The 20,126-nt window shown below is 41.9% G+C and overlaps 3 protein-coding genes across 9 annotated transcripts in view; 1 reads left to right on the forward strand and 2 right to left on the reverse strand.

Annotated features, from left to right (window-relative positions):
- The window catches only part of si:dkey-246g23.2 (solute carrier family 66 member 2), a 78,428-nt gene extending 65,128 nt beyond the window's left edge, over positions 1-13,300 (reverse strand). Inside the window, exons 1-4 of one of the 4 annotated variants that reach the window (XM_031304959.2) lie at positions 13,184-13,292; positions 12,911-13,030; positions 4,662-4,923; positions 3,404-3,537 (exon numbers count right to left, since the gene is read on the reverse strand). In XM_031304959.2, coding sequence (XP_031160819.1) covers positions 3,404-3,537; positions 4,662-4,867 — 340 coding nt within the window. In that variant the 5' untranslated portion in view covers positions 4,868-4,923; positions 12,911-13,030; positions 13,184-13,292. Of the gene's footprint in view, positions 1-3,403; positions 3,538-4,661; positions 4,927-12,910; positions 13,031-13,183 lie in introns of all 4 variants that reach the window. The other 3 variants (XM_031304958.2, XM_031304961.2, XM_031304960.2) reach the window with 3 other exon arrangements.
- A 50-nt stretch (positions 13,301-13,350) lies between these two features.
- On the forward strand, positions 13,351-18,843 carry hsbp1b (heat shock factor binding protein 1b). Of its 2 annotated transcripts, none has more exons than XM_036002870.1 (4): positions 13,351-13,618; positions 15,233-15,299; positions 17,023-17,153; positions 18,330-18,843. In XM_036002870.1, the coding sequence occupies exons 1-3, from the start codon at positions 13,574-13,576 to the stop codon at positions 17,142-17,144; spliced, it is 234 nt and encodes a 77-aa protein (XP_035858763.1). In that variant the 5' UTR covers positions 13,351-13,573; the 3' UTR covers positions 17,145-17,153; positions 18,330-18,843. The 2 variants fall into 2 exon arrangements, with proteins under 2 accessions (XP_035858763.1, XP_031160822.1); XM_031304962.2 differs by having other exon boundaries at positions 13,352-13,618; positions 17,023-17,149; positions 18,326-18,843.
- Positions 18,844-18,969: 126 nt separating this feature from the next.
- Positions 18,970-20,126, reverse strand: part of zgc:173742 (DNA topoisomerase I, mitochondrial) — a 40,501-nt gene continuing 39,344 nt past the window's right edge. For all 3 annotated transcript variants that reach the window (XM_031304956.2, XM_031304955.2, XM_031304953.2), the window contains exon 20: positions 18,970-19,551. In XM_031304956.2, coding sequence (XP_031160816.1) covers positions 19,449-19,551 — 103 coding nt within the window. In that variant the 3' untranslated portion in view covers positions 18,970-19,448. The remainder of the gene's footprint in view (positions 19,552-20,126) is intronic.

Here is a 20,126-nt window from a genome sequence, read left to right on the forward strand (position 1 = left end):
CACAATTCTGCAGCACAAGTTTTTTTAGTCTGTAAATTAAAATGACAGAACTATAGAGCAACTATGGGTCCAGACTTTGGACTTAAACGTGGTTGGGGCATCTCAAACTGCTGTCCGCCATCCCATTGAAAACATCTTCCTCTTCGGCTAGTTAACTTATGTTCAAGTTTCCTCATTCATCCTCGAGGATAGGGTTGGGCATCGTTTGGATTTTAACAATTCTGATTCCAATTCCGATTCTTCCTTTCGATTCCGGTTCTTATCGATTCTCCATTCCGATTCTTTGAGGGGTCGAGTTGAAACGGATCAATGTAATATATATCTCATAATGCCTATTTTCACAAATAAGAGGGAAGTTTTATTTTGATTCAATGGTGGGTAGCAGTTTTACAGCTTTTTCAATGTCAAATAAAGCCACACTAGAGCGCTGCTTACTGTGCTCCAAGGCTGCAATACAACAAACGCCTGGCCGCTACGGAAACCAAAACTTGCGCATATTAAATTGGGAAGCGATGATCGGATTTGAAACCAAATCCGCTAAACGATTCCAATAAAGAAACGATTCTACTGGAATCGTAATTTTTGAAACGATTCCAGGTAGGAATCGGTTCTCGATGCCCAATCCTACTGGAGGAGCCATGAAGTAGCGACACTGAGCAGGAAAATCTATTCTATTATGGATCACAAGTTTTTACATTGGCTCCCTGTTTCTCAAAGAATTGATTTCAAAATACTACTGTTGGTTTATAATAAAGCACTGAATGGTTTAGGGCAAAAATACATTTCTGATCTTCTGCTACATTATGAACCACCCAGACCTCTCATGTTGCCAGCTCTGCTTTCTGTCCCCAGAGTCAGAACTAAACATGGAGGAGCAGCGTTCAGTTTTTATGCACCACATATCTGGAACAAACTCCCAGAAAACTGCAGGTCCGCTGCAACACTTTAAGTAATTGTTCATTTCTTACACTGCACTGTAACTTGTATTCTTGTAAATCATATGTCTGTTTCTATTTTAGCTCTTTTTATGTTTTGAATTGCTCTTTAATGCTTTATGTGAAGCACTTTCAAGTGCTTTGTTGCTGAAATGTGATATACAAATAAAGCTGCATTTTTCTTTCCTAATTAAAATATTGATATTTGGCGCCCGTGTATCAATTCTCGTATCGAACTAAGAAGCAACAACGAGATATTGCCATATCGATATTTTGTCCCACCCTTAATACACACGAGAGAGATGCCTTCACAAGTATGTAAAAAAAGGAAATCAGAGCAGGTGGAGGCTGGAAGAAAATCAGCGCAATCAGCAACAACAGAATGTTTCAGGTACAGGAATCAGCAACATAACCAGTTGTTATAATAATAATAATAATAATAGATTTTATTTAGTTTAGTTGTTGCACAGACAAGTGACAAGAAATTCCCCATTTCACCTTTTCATTCAATTTGTGTTTTCCTATGTGTGTGTGTGTGTGTGTGTGTGTGTGTGTGTGGAAAACGAGGTCAGTAAGTAGGGAACAGGTGTTGGCAGACAGGCAGTCGGATCATAGATGACCCTGGTGTGACACCCATGGACTTCAGTCTCAGATGTCCCTTCTGAAAGGAGAAGATAGGCGAAGGAAGAGGAGGAGGAGGAGGAGGAGGAGGAGAAGAAGAAGAGGTGGGAGCAGATGAACGAGCGACACAAAGGGACAGAAAGAAGAGAGAGGAGAGAAGAAGAGCAGCGGAGGAAGGTGGAAGAAGAGGAAGAGAAAGAGAAAGAGAAAAGGCAGAGAAGGGTGCTGAGTGGGTAGCGGAGAAATGACCGGAAACGGAGAGCTTAGCGTGAGAGATCTTCGAGAAGAGTTAGAAATCATGCCAATGTGCATCTTGGGGAGAAGAAACTACTTTACATAGACCTTGATCTGTTGGAAAGACTTAGCGATGGAGGGAGGAGCGGGTAGTCAGGACTGAAAGGCTGTTCTGATCTATTCTCGTCCTGACCCACCATCCCCCTTCGTACCCACGCTCTGTGAAACCGGACCTCAGGCCAATCCTTCGGAGAGGGGGGCGTGATGTAAGAGGGTGGTCATGCTGTGTTTAAGTAACCGGGGTCATAACGGACAAACTCTGTATCGCTGCATTATTTTTAATCTATCATCTTTCTGTATCTAAGCCTGTTTATAACAGAGAGTGTTTGTACATGGCTTGCAGGCAGACTTATTGTCCAATGTATTTGCAACATGTGTACAAATACTGGGCACAGTTAGATATAAAGCCTATAAAAAAAACATCCCCAAGCAATCCACCACCAGTCATCATAAACGATTATATTCGCCATGAAAAAGTTTAAGCGTGGGCCTTGATGAGTAATACACCAGCTCTTCGCTGAGACAAGAGAAGCACAGATGCCAAAGATAAAGATGATCATTGCTCTCGTGTCCAAACACACGCAATCTCTCGCCTCTCAATCGAAAGTCACTTTGAAAGAATCGCCACCGACATCGACACAAATGGACACACATTCTGTGTTTTGCTTCATAAAGAAATTCCCCTCCTTACGAGCCAATCGACATCAAATCAAACACGCATCATGATTTATGTCTTCAATAATGCACCCTGCTCTGCATGATCAGAGTATTACAAGATTCCATCAAAATGAAAGTTGTGCTTAGATTGAATTTCTGTCAGCCCATTTGCGAAAGCAATCAATTCAAGGGTCTGTAAAAAACACAATTACCCATAAAAGACAGCACCCCTTAAAGAGTGACCCTGAAAATAATCTTGGACTGGCCTCCCTCTCCCTCACCCTGCACCGATGCCTCATACACTTCCTCCTTCCACACACACACACACACACACACACACACACACACACACACACACACACACACACACACACACACACACACGCTGTTGTGCCCAAAATAGACTAATTGTATGTGTGACAGTCCAGCAACTAATACATCCATAGGACATTTGTGCTTTGCCTTGCTTTTTCTTTCATATTTTAATATCTATGAAATAATGTCATCACCCTTCAGGCTTTAACATAACCACTGGACAGCAGCATCTGTTTTAACGTCCAGAGACAAGGAACCTAAAGTAACTAAAGAATAAGGCAAGTGAATATCTGATTAGTGTTAAATAAGTGGCTGTCAGCGCTAAGACATTTTGAAAACAGCAGCCTTGCCAGTAAAGCTTTTCCAATGGCCCCCTCTTTTGGTAAGAAGAAGGAGTTGAAGCACTTGGCATCTAAACTGCTGACAGAGAGAAGTGGCATGCTGGATATGTGGTTTACTACCCTGAAATGAGTTGTACTACTACTGTATGTGCATGCCAGTGATAATTGTTGTTGGTTTTAATTGTGTTATGTCAGTTATGATTGCTGTCAGTCATGAGTTTTTGGAACAAAGCCGGCTACCTGAAAGTCGGTGTTGCCTGGTGCTCACTCGGTTGGTGTTTTGGACCGTGCAGCAGAGGTGGAGCATGGCGAACATGGTGAGGATCATCATCACACTCTGGAGCAGCAGGGTGAGCTCAAACTGCTTCCCTATCCTGCAAGGACGCAACCAAACACCAATGACATTCAAGAGGTGACAGAGTTGATACAGGAGAGAACTTATAAAATAAAATCTAACACTATAGACAGCAAATTAATGTGGCCTTTGTAATAAAAGTAAGGACAATTACAACACAAACAAGACACATATTCACCACGGTTAACACACATAACTATACTATTCAATTATATGGGTTTTATTATGTCATACAGGCTATAAGCGGCACAGAAAGACCATATAAATAATACAATGTTCCAACCAGATTCTATAATGAATCTATTAAATTCTCTCTTCTGTCCTAGAACAATGACCTGTGTCTCTCTCTCTCTCTCTCTCTCTCTCTCTCTCTCTCTCTCTCTCTCTCTCTCTCTCTCTCTCTCTGATTTGTAAAACAATTTAAGAAGAAGTCTTGAGGGAAACTAGCCTAGAAATCTAGACCCACCCTAGCGGCAGCAAATTTAGTTTGCAGCCAGGGGGGTCTAGGCACTCTTCGTTGGCTTGCGAGCTGGAAAAAACAAACTCTGGTCAGGCCAATCACATCGTGTATAGAGTCGGTGGTCGGGCTTATGGCTGCTGCTGCTGCTGCTGCTGCTGGGAACAGCAGTCTTCTGGAAGACTTGGAGTTAAGCTTTTCTTTGAGAAAAGAACAAAGAACAGGACTGAAGTCATTCTTAAAAAAAGGAAGATGTGTTCGGAGTTTTGCCGACCGGATAAGGCAAAAGTTTAATCAATCAGCTAGCTCCGCTACCTTCTTCGTTGCTCTGGTTGGTTGGAGCTCTATCCTGTTGCGTGCAGAGGGAATTTGAAAGACAACCGTTTATCCCGCCCCTCGGATTGAGCCCTGTCAATGGTGAGTTCCCAGACCCAACATCTGGATGTGGGTCTGGCTTGTCAGGCTAGAGGGGAACAGCACATTATTATATAATCAATCTAATTTTATTCCCTGATCCTATTCCTATTCCATTCATTTCTGACACCAAGACTGATCTGAGGAAATACCTCGTAAATGGCCTGTGTCTTCCAAAGGGCAAAAAGAGAGAAAGTAGACAGAAGAAAATCAGAAAGACAGACAAACACTCATATCATGTGAAAACACAGGCCTTTCCCTCTTCTCCTCACCAGAAGAAGATGCGCAGGATGTTGGCTATGAGCAGCACCAGGCAGACTCGGGTGGAGAAGCCCTCGCTGCTGCCGCTCCTCTGGATGTCCTGGTACTGTGGCACATAGGGCAGGGCCCCCCCGAACACCATGAGGCAGGACGCAATCCAGGACAGCAACGTCCACGAGCCCTCCATGTCCTCCTGCACAACCACCTCCGAATCCATCAGGCCAAGAGAAGCTCAGGGGTGTCCCGGGGGGTCTGAAGGTTGCACCTGGGACGCTGCTAATTGAAAGGAATATAGGATAAGAGCTGTGCGATATGAGGCAAATATGCGATATGGGATAACGTTGTTGAATATCACGATAATGATATTACTTGCAATAAATAAACAGATATTAAAGTGTACTCAGTTCTGCATTTCAGCTGCCTTCAGTATTCTGTTAAAGCTCTACTACGTAGTTTCTGTCGCCCCAGTGACGGATTTTAAGTAATCACAACACCACTGTTGTTGCATCCACATGATGTAAGCCTTTCATAATCACGCACACGCCATCACCCCTCCTACACACAGTTGCTAGTAGCCAAGGAGGACACGGAGGATTAAAAAAACACGATGGACTCTTCAGAAGAGGTCATTATCTTCACAATCAAACTCATTTGGCAATGGCTGGAATGTAACGGACGTTCTTTAATATAAAAAAAAGTTACGCACTAAAGCTTTAAGATACAACAAATTGGATGTTGAATTTAAAAGAAATGAAAAGTAATCATTTCCACCATTATTTTTTGAACAAATAATTGAATTTAAAGCTATAGTGCGTGGTTTCTGTCTCCCCCATGATGAATTCTAAGCAATGACAACACCAGTGTTGTTGCATCCACATGACACAAGGCTTCCGTAATCGCGCACCATCCCCATCCCTCCTCCACGCAGTTGCTAGTAGCCAAGGAGGACACGGAGGATTAACAAAAACATGATGGACTCCTCATAAGAGGTAGTTATCTTCACTTGATTTTCTGCGCCCGAAAGTAGCCGGACGACACAATCTTCTGAACTCAGCCATACTGAGAAATCCAGAGAGAGTTGTGTGGAGCTGATAGTCTTAATTGGCTTTGTAGCAACTCATTTGGTAATGGCTTGAATGTAACGGACGTTCATTAATATAAAAAAAGTTTCGCACTATTGCTTTAAAAGGCAACACTAACAAAATGACAGTTACATTTTAAAGTGCAGTTTTCTACTGATATTTTCTTTTAAAGTGTCTTTCGCGATATGTCGCAGCCCTTAGCGAGGTGTTTATTGCGCCAGTTGATATCGATAAAAAACGATATTTTGTGCAGCCCTATATAGGATATAGAATATATTGGGAATTCAGCAGAGGTATTATCACTGATGGATGCTCGGAGGGAGCCAGAGGTCAATACCAGGTCCTGAAATTAACATTCCCCAAGAGCCCATCAGCAGTAAAACCTATTAAGCTGATTACATTTAAATACCTTAGTTATGGATGGACCAGTGTGTTTTCAATAGATGTGCCTGCTGACTACACAATACTCTCTCTCACCACAAATTTAATTTCATTTAAAGCAAGACAATGGCTCTGGCCAAAACATATGCAAATTTTAATATATCTTTGGAAACAATAAAATATATTTGAATCATTAGGCCAGCAGGGTTTTTCTACTGAATGCCTGTCTTACAGTAGGAAAAGCAGAGGTGGAAATAATAAATTGACTGATGGCTGAATTACATTTAGCTGCTTCAGTTTAAGGGTCCTGGTTGTGTGTCAGGGCTTCAGGGTTGGCCGCGGCATGCTAGGGGCACCATCCATAGTGGAGCTCCAAGCCCCAACAACATAACTACAATGCCTTTATTAAATAGGCTACTTTGCGGGTTGCCTGCAGGTGCAGCATCACCCCAGCGCATCATAGATATAGACAAACAACAGCATGCATCATGTGAGAGAAGACATGTTTTGTGCATGAATGCTAGGTGTAATTACTGTTGCTGTTTGTGTTTAGAATGCTATAGGCTATAATGTGGCTTAGGTGCTATTATTGGCTGGGGCAGTGGTCACATAAGCTACTCTTCTCTCTTCAGATGCACTTTTCAAATATTTTAATTCCACCCCTGCAAATCCTGGGCCACCTGACTCACTCACTTCAGCACATCCCAGCAATGTATCACTAAAGGCTGCACCAATAGACCTTCTGATATAATTTTTGGGCACAACACTGTTATTTATACTATATTTAGGTTTGCCAGTGCTGTACTACTCGAGATCGGTCTTGGTCTCAAGACCTTTTTGAAGGTCTCAGAATCAGTGTTGGTCATCTTACTTTAAAAAAAGTAATTAGTTACAGTTACAAATTACTTCTCCCAAAAAGTAATTGAGTTAGTAACTCAGTTACCACATTGTAAAAGTAATTAGTTACTCAGCAAAGTAACTGTGACGTTATTTTTTATGTTCTATAACGCTATTACGTTCTATAACATCTTTAACGTCAAAGATGTTTATATTAACTGATTGAAGAACAAAAACATATACAGAAAAATCGCTTGTTTTAACAGAGTGGCTCCGTCTCCTTCGCTGGAGCTCACGCTAGCTGCATTTGGGCTTGGGGTTGGGTTAGCAGCAGCAGCAAGTGTCGTGTTAGCATGTGTTGATGTGAGGTGCTGCATAAGATTTGAGTTGCTTGAGGCAGACGTGGATAAAGTCTTTTTTCCTGGGCATAGCGTGCATGTTACAGAAACATTCTTGCCTTTAATTTCAATGAGCGAGAAGTAGTGCCGGTACTTCCAGTTCGAGAACGCTACCTTTGTATTTCCCTGGCTCGTCGCCATTGTCGCTGTCCTGTGTTTAGTGGTAGTCAGAGCGTGCAGTGAGACAGCGTGAGCAGGGCATCCGCCCACCCAGCCAATCATCATCGCATTTGCGACGGTATCATCATCCCCACCCCCGCTCTCTCCAGGCAGCTGATGTGTAGCCAAAGCCTGACACCTCGCGCTTCATTCAACCAAATTGTAGTAACGCGCCAATTTACATTCTCAGTAACGATAACGGCGTTGCAACGATGGGAAAAGTAATTAATTAGATTATTCCGTTACTGAAAAAATAACGCCGTTAGTAACGCCGTTATACTTAAACACTGTTATACTTAAACGCCGTTACTCCCAACACTGCTCGGAATCAACCGCATTTTTACTCGGTCTTGTCTCGGTCTCAGATAAAGAGGACTCAGATTTCATTACAAGACTGGTCAAGACCACAACTGCAGGGATCTCGCTAAATTGCCTGTGCATTGTCTGATTTAGGCCTATGTGTTAAAACTTGCAAATGCAACCAATAACTTGACTAATTTGAAATCTGTTACCGTAAACCCCGCTCTCCCTGCCCCCTGTACACGCACTCCCAAGAAAGTGAATGCAGGTGACAGGAGAAGAAGCTCTGGCTGTCTAACACAAGTCTGGTCTTGGTCTTGGTCTTGTCTCGGTCTCAAACCTCAAAGTCTCGGTCTCGATACATTCTGGTCTTGGTAATAACTTGGTCTCGGTTTAGGTGGTCTCGACTACAACACTGAGGTTTGCACTGGTTTCTTTATATTGTACTTATAATGCTGATGGCACTTTTTTTTAATACTGTTTTTGGGTGTTTTTTTCTTAGATTTTGAACACTGCTCTTGTTCAGCGTCACAATTGATTGATGTTACTAATGTTTTGGTCCATCTGAACCTTAAAGGTGCAGTAGGTACGACTTATAAAACTAACTTTCTGTCATATTTGCTGAAACTGACCCTATGTTCCAGTAGAACTACATGAAGCAGGTCATTTAAAAAAGAAATCAGTCTCCTCTGGCACCACCTACAGCCTGTGGTGTGATTTGCAAAAATCCACCGCTCCCTGTTCAGATGCACCAATCAGGGCCAGGGGAGGTGTCTAACTGCGTGTCAATCACTGCTCATGCACACACATTCATTCTCCCTTATGGGGGGAGGGGCTTAGGAGACCGTTTCGGGCTTTAGCGGAAAGGGGGGAGGGACTGAGAAGTTGTTGATCCTAGTCCTGGATCTTCACAATCCTACCTATGGCACCTTTAATTAAGAGTATTTTGTTATGTTTCTAAAATAAAAACGACCTCAAAGACATAAAGCTATGCCGTTTTTGTGTGCGTGTGTGAACACAATGATTGGTGGTGGAATCGGCTGCCATGCAAGTGGGCGACAGCTAAAGTCTTGCCTAGGGTACCAGATTGGTCAAGGCTGGCCCTGCACGTCTTACTGGGACGCCTAAATAGAACAGAGCCACTGTCAATATTATTAGTAACACCTGTGCTTTTCCTGCTATGACAAGTCAGAATGTCTGCAGTGAAATAGATCGTTTATTTAGATTACTCTTAAATTCACTCTTGAGGTTAACGAGATCATGTTAGAGCTTTTATATATTCTTATCAGTCATGGTTGCACAACAGCAGTGGTTATCCAGTATACAGGTTTCAGTCCTTGACCACGTGCTACTCTTCCTACTGTTAAAGACTGTTAAACTACCACGTGAGTGCAGACTTTTTTCTGTAGCTACTAAACATATTTAAGCCAACATCTCTTCATGTTTTTAGGTTAAGCACACCAGTATTTTCCTTTTCCTACATTGTGTTAAGTCTGAAAATATCGTTGTACTTACTGACTGATTAGTCTGTCAAAACAAACGTAATTCATTACATTTTTGATGAAGTGTTTTATATTAATTTAGTAAAACATTTGACAATTAAAGCTTCAACACCATTACAACTTGTTTGCTTTGCTTCTTTGTTTTTGAAAATGAACTGATGGAGCAAATTATTAAGTAATCAAATAATAGTGTTAAAGGTCCCATGGCATGAAAATTTCAATTTATGAGTTTTTTTAACATTAATATGAGTTCCCCCAGCCTGCCTATGGTCCCCCAGTGGCTAGAAATGGTGATAGGTGTAAACCGAGCCCTGGGTATCCTGCTCTGCCTTTGAGAAAATGAAAGCTCAGATGGGCCAATCTGGAATCTTCCCTTTATGACGTCATAAGGGGAAAGGTTACCTCCCCTTTCTCTGCTTTGCCCGCCCAGAGAATTTGGCCTGCCCATGAGAGAGAGAGAGACAGCATGGCTTGCAAACAAGCGAAGCATGGCAGTTGGTCAAGGCCACAACCCCACCCTCCACCTTGCCCCTCTCCTCCTCAATAGCATTTAAAGCTACAGACACAGAAATGGCACATAATAAGGAAAGCTCATTTTGGGACTGGCTCTAGTGGCTGTAATTCTGCACCAAGGCTGAATTTCAGGAAAGAGACGTCAGATACAGTATTAGGGGACCACTAAGGTCTATATAAAAGAGACTTCAGATACAGTATTAGGGGACCACTAAGGTCTATATAAAGAGACTTCAGATACAGTATTAGGGGACCACTAAGGTCTATATAAAGAGACGTCAGATACAGTATTAGGGGACCACTAAGGTCTATATAAAAGAGACTTCAGATACAGTATTAGGGGACCACTAAGGCCTATATAAAAGAGACTTCAGATACAGTATTAGGGACCACTAAGGTCTATATAAAAGAGACTTCAGATACAGTATTAGGGGACCACTAAGGTCTATATAAAAGAGACTTCAGATACAGTATTAGGGGACCACTAAGGCCTATATAAAAGCATCCAAAAAGCAGCATGCCATAGGACCTTTAAATTATTCGCAGTGCGTGCAGTATATGCACATATACAGTCATGCCCCTGCTGTACAGGCAGAGGCGGTCACATAGGTTATGTGAATAGAACTTGTGGTAAACATACATACGTACTGTATGTGCTACTATGTACAAACACTGACTCTTAACTACTCTGCTTATTCTGGTCATTAGGTCAGCTGGAATACAAGTGTGGGGAACCCCAGTTATTTCATTTCAGAAAAATGTAATAATCATATAATTATAATAAGTAAGTTCTTATACGGTACTTAATGAATATTTTACCTGTGCAGAACATGCACACCTGGACCTTGCAAATAACGTTGTATCATTACATAGACATGAGCGGTAATGTAGGCTCACACATTTACAGAAAGGTAGAGATGTGTGCTTTATGAATTAGCAGCCACATAGCCAGACGGGGATGACAGGCGGGGAATGGAAGTCACAGATGTAGAAATGTCCCATAGAGAGAGAGAGCAAGTGGAGTGCAAGGAAAGGTTAAATGGCCAGTAGCCAGTGAAAGCAGAGATGACAGGTATTGGGGGCACCACCGAGGTGCCCTGGCTGCCACAGTGTCAAGATAACAAGTCAAAATGCAAGTTTGTGTTCTACAGGATCTTCACTTGGGAGTGTTCACAAAGTTGAACGTATTACCAAGCTGTCCTGTCTGTAGCCCAACTAGTTCAGGTACTCTAATCCTTGAAATAGTGGTGTTTTGTGCCAAGTGCTAGCAGGCATTCTTGAAGGGATAGTAACATCAATAAAGATTAGCGATTCCCTCGTTCTCCAGAACAAATAGAGTGATTCATTTCAGACAATGTGATTTTGTAATACAGGCAAACAACTCCTTGAAAGTGGGAATGGCACACGGGCATGTTGGATGTAAGCACCACGATGTTGCTGTGTACACAAAACCATGCCCTACAAATTCTGAGCAAATAATAACAATAAAATAATAACTTGTATTGATATAGCGCCTTTCATGAAACCCAAGAACACTTTACAGAATGACTGTGGCTAAGCTAAGGGGGGTTGTAGGCTGTGGTAAACTGGTGGTGTTTCAGGAGTTTTTTAAAAATATGTCCAGGGATGTAGTATTTCGGATATTTGCAGGGAGGGTGTTCCAGAGGGATGGGGCTGCATCACTAAAGGCTCCGTCTCCGAAGGTACAGAGTCTGGTGTGGGGAATGGAGAGCAGGCCAGTGTCTGAGGGCCGCAGGTTTCGGGGTGGGGTGTATGGATGGAGGAGGTCGGAGAGGCACTGTGGGGCCAGGGCACGGAGGGATATGTAGGTGAGAAGTACACTCAAATAGTGAGAAGTACAGGAAACTGGTGTGACGTGATTCATTTGGAACAGTGTTATCCTTCTTGTGGCTGTGTAATATCACTTAAGAGTATGATTTTCACTTCAAAATCTAAAACAGAGGGCCAGCATAAATATAAACTCCTTTGCTCCCATACATACAGTATGTGGCATTCAGTGTCAGCTGACAAGTCACTCAGTATAGCAAGACAGCCTGTCGGCACTTTTTTTGTAAAAAATGCTTTAGTCATGAAAAATTGAAGAAAAAAAAAGTTCACTGGCAGTTTCTCTGCTAGTAACTTTTTATCACACTTGGTGTTGCTGATAGTAGGCTATTTCAACACAAGAGATGCAGCTGTAGTTGGAACACCGAGAGTCAACCAGAAGATGAAGTGGGTCTGATTACTCATCAGACATCTGTTATTTCACATAACTCAGCTGTAAGTAAGGACGTCAATATATTCCAGCCAAGACCTCTCTGCTTTGGGGGATAGAGCCAGGCACGTGGATCTGGCGGAGCGAAAGCCAATTCTCAAGTTATCTTCACCTCAGTGTACCGTATGTCTCCCTGATCTTTCTGTGGAGAATTTTAAAAAGCTAAGATTAATGCAAAGAAAATGCCAAACTGGAACGCAGCCCTTTAACACAATCCAGAGTGTATTTTTTACTTTATTTATTTTTATGTTTCCTACAGATAAACATTATTCAAGAATTTAACAATCCAGCTATTTCAGCCATTTCCTTCTGCCTGGTTGTCTGAGTAAACCATCACGCCCACACCACAGTAGTAATGTGTTAGGCCACCTCTAGTAACAGGACATGCTGTTATGCAAGCAAAGCATAGCTTCATAGGGTTGGGTTACTAGCATGCCTGAACATACAGGCATCAATTTTGGGCTACCCGGCAACTACAGTAACAGCACAAAAGGGAACAGCAATTACACAGTCTGGTTACACTGTTATAGATTGATATTATAATACACTGTGTAGGTTAAACGTGTGTAATGTCAAAGTCACTAGTCTGAGCTAAACTCCAAAACCTCCCCAAAAAAACATCCTCTGAGAGTCGGCGTCTTTGTTCTAAAAAGGGTACTTTTTTTGTTTTTAAAAAGCGCGCTCACAACACGCACTTTATGATCACTGCTCCGATAATGTATCGCCCGTGATACAGATTTTATGTCTGCCTAAGTAGAAGAATGTAAGATTCAACGTTTTACAGGTTAACTGTGGACAACTTCCTTTACTTACCCGACGCCTTCATTCACTTTCCTTCAGCTTTATCAGAACACCAACTCGGACACGGATGTTGGTCGGAGTCAAAACACCCAGGGTTCCCTGGCAGCTCCGACTTTTAAATCCCAACTCGTTCTGAAGAGAGGAGAAACAAACGTGCACGCGCTTGAAGGCACACATAAACTCTCTCTCTCTCTCTCTCTCTCTCTCTCTCACACACACACACACACACGCACGCGCACACACACACACACACACACATACAGTGTTTATTATTTTCAGACTTACCAAATTCCAGCATTAAACATGCATGTCGTAACGGCACTTAATGGGATGTAGCCTTTGGTGAATAAATGCTTGGGATGAGTGCCGTTTATGGTCTTCTTGACATGCTTCTTGAGGCCATAAGGGTTCAAGAAAACTACTGAAGTAGTACTAGAGGTTGATAGTACTGTACATGCTCCCCATTCAAAACTCCACATTTCTTAGCATCGCCACACAGCTCTCGCGAGACTCTCTGTTGTAGAACAGCTGACTGTGCGGTGGGTGGTGGTGCGAAGGACTGCTATCTATTTCAAACAGTTAGCTAAGGCTACACAACTGATAGTGAATACAAACGGTAGACGGCGTTTTGAATTTTTGTTCTGTTCAGGCACTGATAGTGATTTACACCACAATATGGCGGAGACGGATCCCAAGTCGGTGCAGGACCTTACCAATGTGGTGAGTCGTGGTCGTGATGGCAAGCTAGCGTTAGCTACAGCAGCCTAGCTAGCAGTGGCAAAAGGAATGCTAACTGTGGCAAGCTATCGTTAGCGAACGTTATTTTGCAGCATTTGTAACATTTCATGTTATTCATCTGTTTGTATAACTAAATAGGTCAATTGGCTCGGTTTGTTCAACCGGTTTACTGACGCCAGAACGTTCTGCCTTTTGTTTAGCACGTTATGTAACGTTAAGGGTCAGTTTGGCTTTTACATGACATCACAACCGAGTAAACCGCATTCATTGGCGTTAGTTAGTTACTTGACAAGTTTTGCTGCTGTGTAACGTTAGCTACTTCTCTGTAGAGTCGCTTGTTCTAATAGTAATTGTCAATTCCCATGCTGCATCATATTGAATAATGTGCCGTTTCACTCACAGAACATTGAATGCTAGCTACTTATTCTATTAAATACACGGCAAATGTAGTTGGTAATGTTTCTGAGTGTTGTCATGGAGATGAAGCCCTGTCGGGGTTGTATCTACATTATCCCTTAATTAACGTTACCCTCCTAAACCTTTAACAGTCCTCAGGGGTAGTTTTTTTTCATATATATATATATATCACTTAGAAAGTTCCATTCCACTCCATTATAGACAGAATACCAGCTGATCTGAGTGGGTGGCTGATCTTTAATGCAATATCTACATTGCCCATTATCAGCAACCATTCATCCAATGTTCCAAAGGCACATTCTGTTAACTAATCTATCATTTTAAAAGGCTAACTGAGAAAACATTGGAGAACCCTTTTGCAATTATGTAAGCACATAATGTAATCTGAAAACTGCTGCCCTGGTTAAAAAAACAATGCAACTGATCTCAGCTTGTATTCTGTCTATAATTGAGTGGAATGGAAATTTCTAAGTGACCCCAAACTTTTGACCGTAAGTAAGTATGTATGTGTGTGTATATATATATATATATATATATATATATATATATATATATATATATATAGTTTTGTTTTCACAAGAATTGTCGAGTAGAGCTTTTCATTTCCAATCATTTTCCTCAAGGATGCCTACAGTTGTTATAAAATGTTTTTTTACTTAGGATTTTAATTAACTTTCATTTTATCAAGCTTCCTTGTAGTACCTGTTAACCACAGGTCTTTGGTATCTGAAGCATACATTGGGTGAAACTGTTGATCAGTGGCTGGGGGGGGGGGGCACAGACAATGCTTTAGAAACCACTGTGTGTTATAGAGCCACATTATGGGATGGGCAGCAAAATGCACCAATACAGAATAGTATAATTTGATTGTGCTATTGTTCTGCACAAAGCGTATTGCAGTGAAATAATCATATTCCATGGTTACAGAGCTTTTACATTGTTGTCAAGGAAACTAGATACTTTTGTGTCATTGTCTTGCTGCCTTTTTAAACCATTCATAGATCGCAGGCATGATGCATGAGAGTGGGAGTGCTGATGTTTTTTTTCAGTGGCAGAGGTATTGTTAATAGTCAATAGTCCACTGACCGTGTTATTGCTTAAATCCTCTTGTGTAATCCTCCATTGAAACCAACTTCCAATTGTTTAGTTGTGACAGTATATGTGCTGTTTGTTTCACAGGTCCAGACACTGCTGCAACAGATGCAGGACAAGTTCCAGACCATGTCAGACCAGATCATCGGGAGGAATATCCTAACTAATCGAACTATAAAGCAAGGGATCTCTGTCTGTGTGTCTGTCCTTCTCATATCTTAAGAACCGTTAATCCTATCTGCTTCACACCTGGCAGGTATATTGTCGGGTCCCGAGGTCCAAAAAATGCCTCAGAACACACTGAGGCGACGCCGACTTGAGCGTACGCTCTGCGCGTGCGCAAAACGTAATACGTCTTCATAGCAGCAGGCGGCGCTGCTCTGTATTGTTTCCATTAACAGTATGATTATTTACCAGAAAATGAAAACCGGCAGCTGATTGGACGAATGCGTCACGTGGTTCTTTTTTCTCCGGAAATTCACAGCCAGACTGTCATGGCGGCTTGTTCAGAATACGATCTCATATTGTACTAAAATAGTTCACCGAAACGTGTTTCTGAAAACATTTTAAGCGAGAAATAGGCCATGCAGTTTCTGAATCTGTCTTCATTTCAGATCAACAAAGGTCAGTTTAAAAGATTTGTCAGATTTTGAGAGGCTCATCCGCTCCCCATTTCCGGGTGAGTCCCGACTGCCCTGTCTCCGACTGAACATGTCAGGTCGGCCCAAATGAATGCCGACGGCACGGGACACACTGAACAGACTCGAGTCACGGACCTCGCCAGACGGTCCGACGGCCGAGTATCGGGCTGGTGTGTCTTCTCTCTAACACGCCACTTGGCTTTAGAAAGTGGCGTGTATGTTTACGCGAAGTCATGATGTCACGTTGTTACATGTGAAGGGACGTGAAGCCTTTAAGAATCCGCCAGGCAGCAGCCTGAGTACTGATGAACTCTGTTGCCTTGTATTGTAAGGTCAGATCTTTTACTGCGTTCAAAATCGTACGCAAGTGAAAGTACAAAAGTGTTAACCTCAAAATACTTTACGTTCCGAGAGTAAAAGTACTCATTATGCAGAATGGCCCAATTCAGAATCATATATATATTACTGAATCATAATAGTGATGCATTGTGTTCATACCTTTTTTGTTGCAGCTGGTAAAGGTGGGGCTAATTTAAATTATATATACTAAATATAACTAAATATACTGCTGGGTATATATATATATATATTTTGTAACAGTAAAAGTACAAAAAGCTCAATTGTACTTAAGTACAGTGCGTATACTTAGTTACATTCCACCTCTGGTCCGAGTGTTTGTAGGCAGGAGAAGGCGCACACACACACACACACACACACACACACACACACACAGTGCGAGAACGGTCCGAATTCCAGCGGGGGTGGGATTAAGAAAACAGTCAGCACCTCAGCATGTGGTCTGGCTGATCGGATCCCTGTGCGAGCAAGATCCGATCGCACATACTTGACAGTTAACGCGTCCTGGCGTGATCGCATGACACAAGTCGCATTGAAAAGAAAAGTGTAACCACGGCCATGTCAAGGCAGGTGTATTCCTCAGGACCCAAGGAAGCGCAGTGTCGAGTGCGTTTGGCGGAGCGGCTCTCGAGAAAGCTGCAAGCAACATTACTGGAGGGTGGAGGCCAAGCAATTGGCCCGGCCACTGCACTAGTCTTTTAAAATGCAATCCGTTTTTCATTGATTTAAATGCATTAAGGCTTCCAACTTGAATCTAGTTTAATATAATAATAGATTGGTGTCTCAATGATGGCCTGACACTGACCTAGATATGATTTCACCCATTTAAGAGTAACTGTGAGTTCTTATGTGAATTATGTGCCTTAACTGCCTCTTCACTTGATGAGATGAGCACGCGCATTGATGATTTGGAGAAAAACATCGCTGACCTGATGACCCAGGCTGGTGTTGAAGAGATTGAGGCAGCACCTGAAAAGGCTAAAGAGGGACAAGGCTCCTAATGAAGGTAAGCGGTAGACACAACTAGCTTTTAAAACAGTGCAACCCCAATATACCCCAAGTAGTTTAATTTAGCTTTTCATTTTTGCTTTAAAAGGTGCACTATGAGTTCCTGCATGGTCACTTCTGTTGACGCTCCAAGTCAATTTCAAACAAAACGGAACAAGCTCGCCCCTCCCCCCATGTTTCCGAAACTGTCATGACTGTCACTAACCCCCTCCCCCAACCATCTTGTTGGTGATTGTCTGGAGTGGTTTGTTGTATTTTGGTCAGTCCCTCCAGAAAAACGTGATTATGCGATCACATAATTCAACACATAATCAGCCAAAGTCTGCATATTTATGCGGGGGCCGCATTTTTTCAAATACGCTGCACTTTCGCCGCATAAATTTCCGATTTCCACGCAAAATATGCGGGGCTTGCATGATTTCATAATCCCCGCATTTTCGTTGCAAAAAAGTCACATATATCTTAGCAGAAAGTTGAAAAATGTTGCGTGTACTTCACACAAGAGCAGCCATTTTCCCCTGTTGCCATGGGAACGTTATGACGTGACATTATGAAGTGACGTGAACATCATCGAAAAGCTGCAAACCCCGCGATGAAGCCATGATGAAACCGCAGTTTTTGCAAGTTCCCGCAATTTCATCGCATAAAATTGCATACATATCCCGCATATTCCATCGCATTTTTTAAGAGAACATGCCGCATAATCAAGGATTTTTGCCTGCAACAATCACAAAAAAAACTCCGCATTTTTCTGGAAGGACTGTTTGGTGCCCAGCCTGTGCCTCTGGTGTTTGTTTGACGTTGAGACCGGGCTTTTTCACGGTGTGTTCAGGGACCAGGCAGCTAGCGGATCAAGGAGAGATGCCTACGATTTGAGACAAAAATGAAATTGCGCTGAAACCATACAGGAACTCATAGTGCACCTTTAAGGTCTATGGTTGTGTCCCTCTTCTTTACTGACTCTTAATCTTAAGAATATATAGACTTTAGAAGATTGGATGACTATTTTGCCATTATTTTACAAAGCTCAGTTAATTGTTTAAGGATTTCGTGTTCATTTTTGCTTTGTCAGATGTAAATGTGACAAAATGCACAGAAAACTGTTTATAAATGAATTCATCACCTTCTTCGAACCACTTTACAACATGGAGCATTTGTTTTGTCTGTCCCGCAGGCAGGTAACCCGGTGTGAAGTCGGTCCTATACCCAGGAGCGGCAGACTTTTCCATTCTGATAATGACTTCTATTGATTTGGTGTGTCGTCGTGTGAAATGCTTTTTTATATATTAAATATTGTGATAAACGGTTAGTTACGTAATGACTTGAAAAGTTGAACTTTATTTGTGAGCTAGAATAGTGCGATATGCCCTTCAGAACTTTAAGTGCTCATGTGCCGGAATGCAACTTATGGATTTTTGTGCGCTGACCCGGAGGTTATGTCGATGCCATCATGTATCATAATTAAATCCCAAGAGGTGATGGCTGACGGGGACAGTTTTGCCCTAGCCTGTGCTGAGAAGTACAACCCGCAGGCTAACAGGCCAGTGGAACCTCCACCTCTACCAACACGGGAAATGGGCACAGTGAAGATCTGAAGCCTGTAGTGTTTTACAAACAGCACTGTTACTACCAAGGTGTGGGATGCATTCCAATTTCAACACATTTTCTTCTATTAAAAGTGATTTAATACACTGCTGTCTCATGTATTACATAATAAATATGTGGCCAGGTGCTGAGAATTTTTTATATAAATAACTCATAGGTGCTCAGTGTTTTTCTGTATTTATTTTTTTAAGCCAGAGTTGTATTTTATCATGCAAATTATCTGGAATGTCTCAGTGTTGCATGTTTGTTTTTTAGTCTATATTGTTTATAATGTATTGAAATGACAGTTCATTATTAGAATTAGGGTCAACTAAGCTTGGAAATTGGGGATTTACCTTCTATAATGGTCAATAAGATGTTTTTAAACTGATGTGTAGCGACTTAGAGTTTTTTTTTTATTAGAGAATTTGCAACAATGTCCAAGCGAAAGTGTGTCACTTCACTGCATAGTAGGAACCTTTATTCAAATTAGTGCAAACACAAAATTAACAAACAAAATTAAGTGCCAAAAGCATTAAACAGAAATGAACATCAGTAAACAAAATGTGTCACACAATCTCATGAAGTACAACATCAGTAGTCTATGAACATTATGAATGCAATATTAAAGTTCTGTATGTATTATAAAGTGAATGGTTCCTTAATTGCATTTTAGCATCAGCTTATGAGACCGGGGTATTAGAATTTTAAAGTTAGAACTCAAAGTCCTCCTCCGTCATGTCGATGGCCCAGGCAAACTTGTCCCTTTGGCTCTTATTGTAGATTTTGTCTACAGGTACCTCCATGTTCTTACACCTGAACGAATGGAAAAACGACTGTTAAGTATACTCTTTGCAAAAATAAATACAGTTTAACCCACCAGTTAATCTAGCGGGTCTCAAAATCTTTTCTCTTAAAAGAGGTATCCAGATGGAGAATATAATCACACTGATATGATACAATCAATAGAAATGGAAAAAGGAAACCAAATGAAGGAATGGGCTATACATGAGTGTGAAAATGTAGCCTGGATGCCAGCCAAACTTAGCCCTGCCCACAACATTTGAGGTCTGGACTTGATCCGTTGTGGATCAACTATGCTCGAACCAGAGCTGTTTGGACCAATCAAATTGTCAGGGCGGGCTTTATACGATGATGGACAGATGATCAACAGTAACGTAATCAACCACGTCACCAAAGAGCGCTTGGGTTGAATTTGTTTACAACAAAGATGGCTGCCGCTGGAGAATTGAGATGTGTAGATTAAGCCATCGCGTCTGTTATAGAAGATATCGACAGCGCATTCATTTTAAAAGAGGAACAGAGAACCGCGATCATGGCATTTGTCGATCGGAAAGATGTTTTTGCCGTCCTTCCTACGGGATTCACCA

Source organism: Sander lucioperca, chromosome 7 (assembly GCF_008315115.2).
Source record: "Sander lucioperca isolate FBNREF2018 chromosome 7, SLUC_FBN_1.2, whole genome shotgun sequence".
Lineage (NCBI taxonomy): Eukaryota > Metazoa > Chordata > Actinopteri > Perciformes > Percidae > Sander > Sander lucioperca.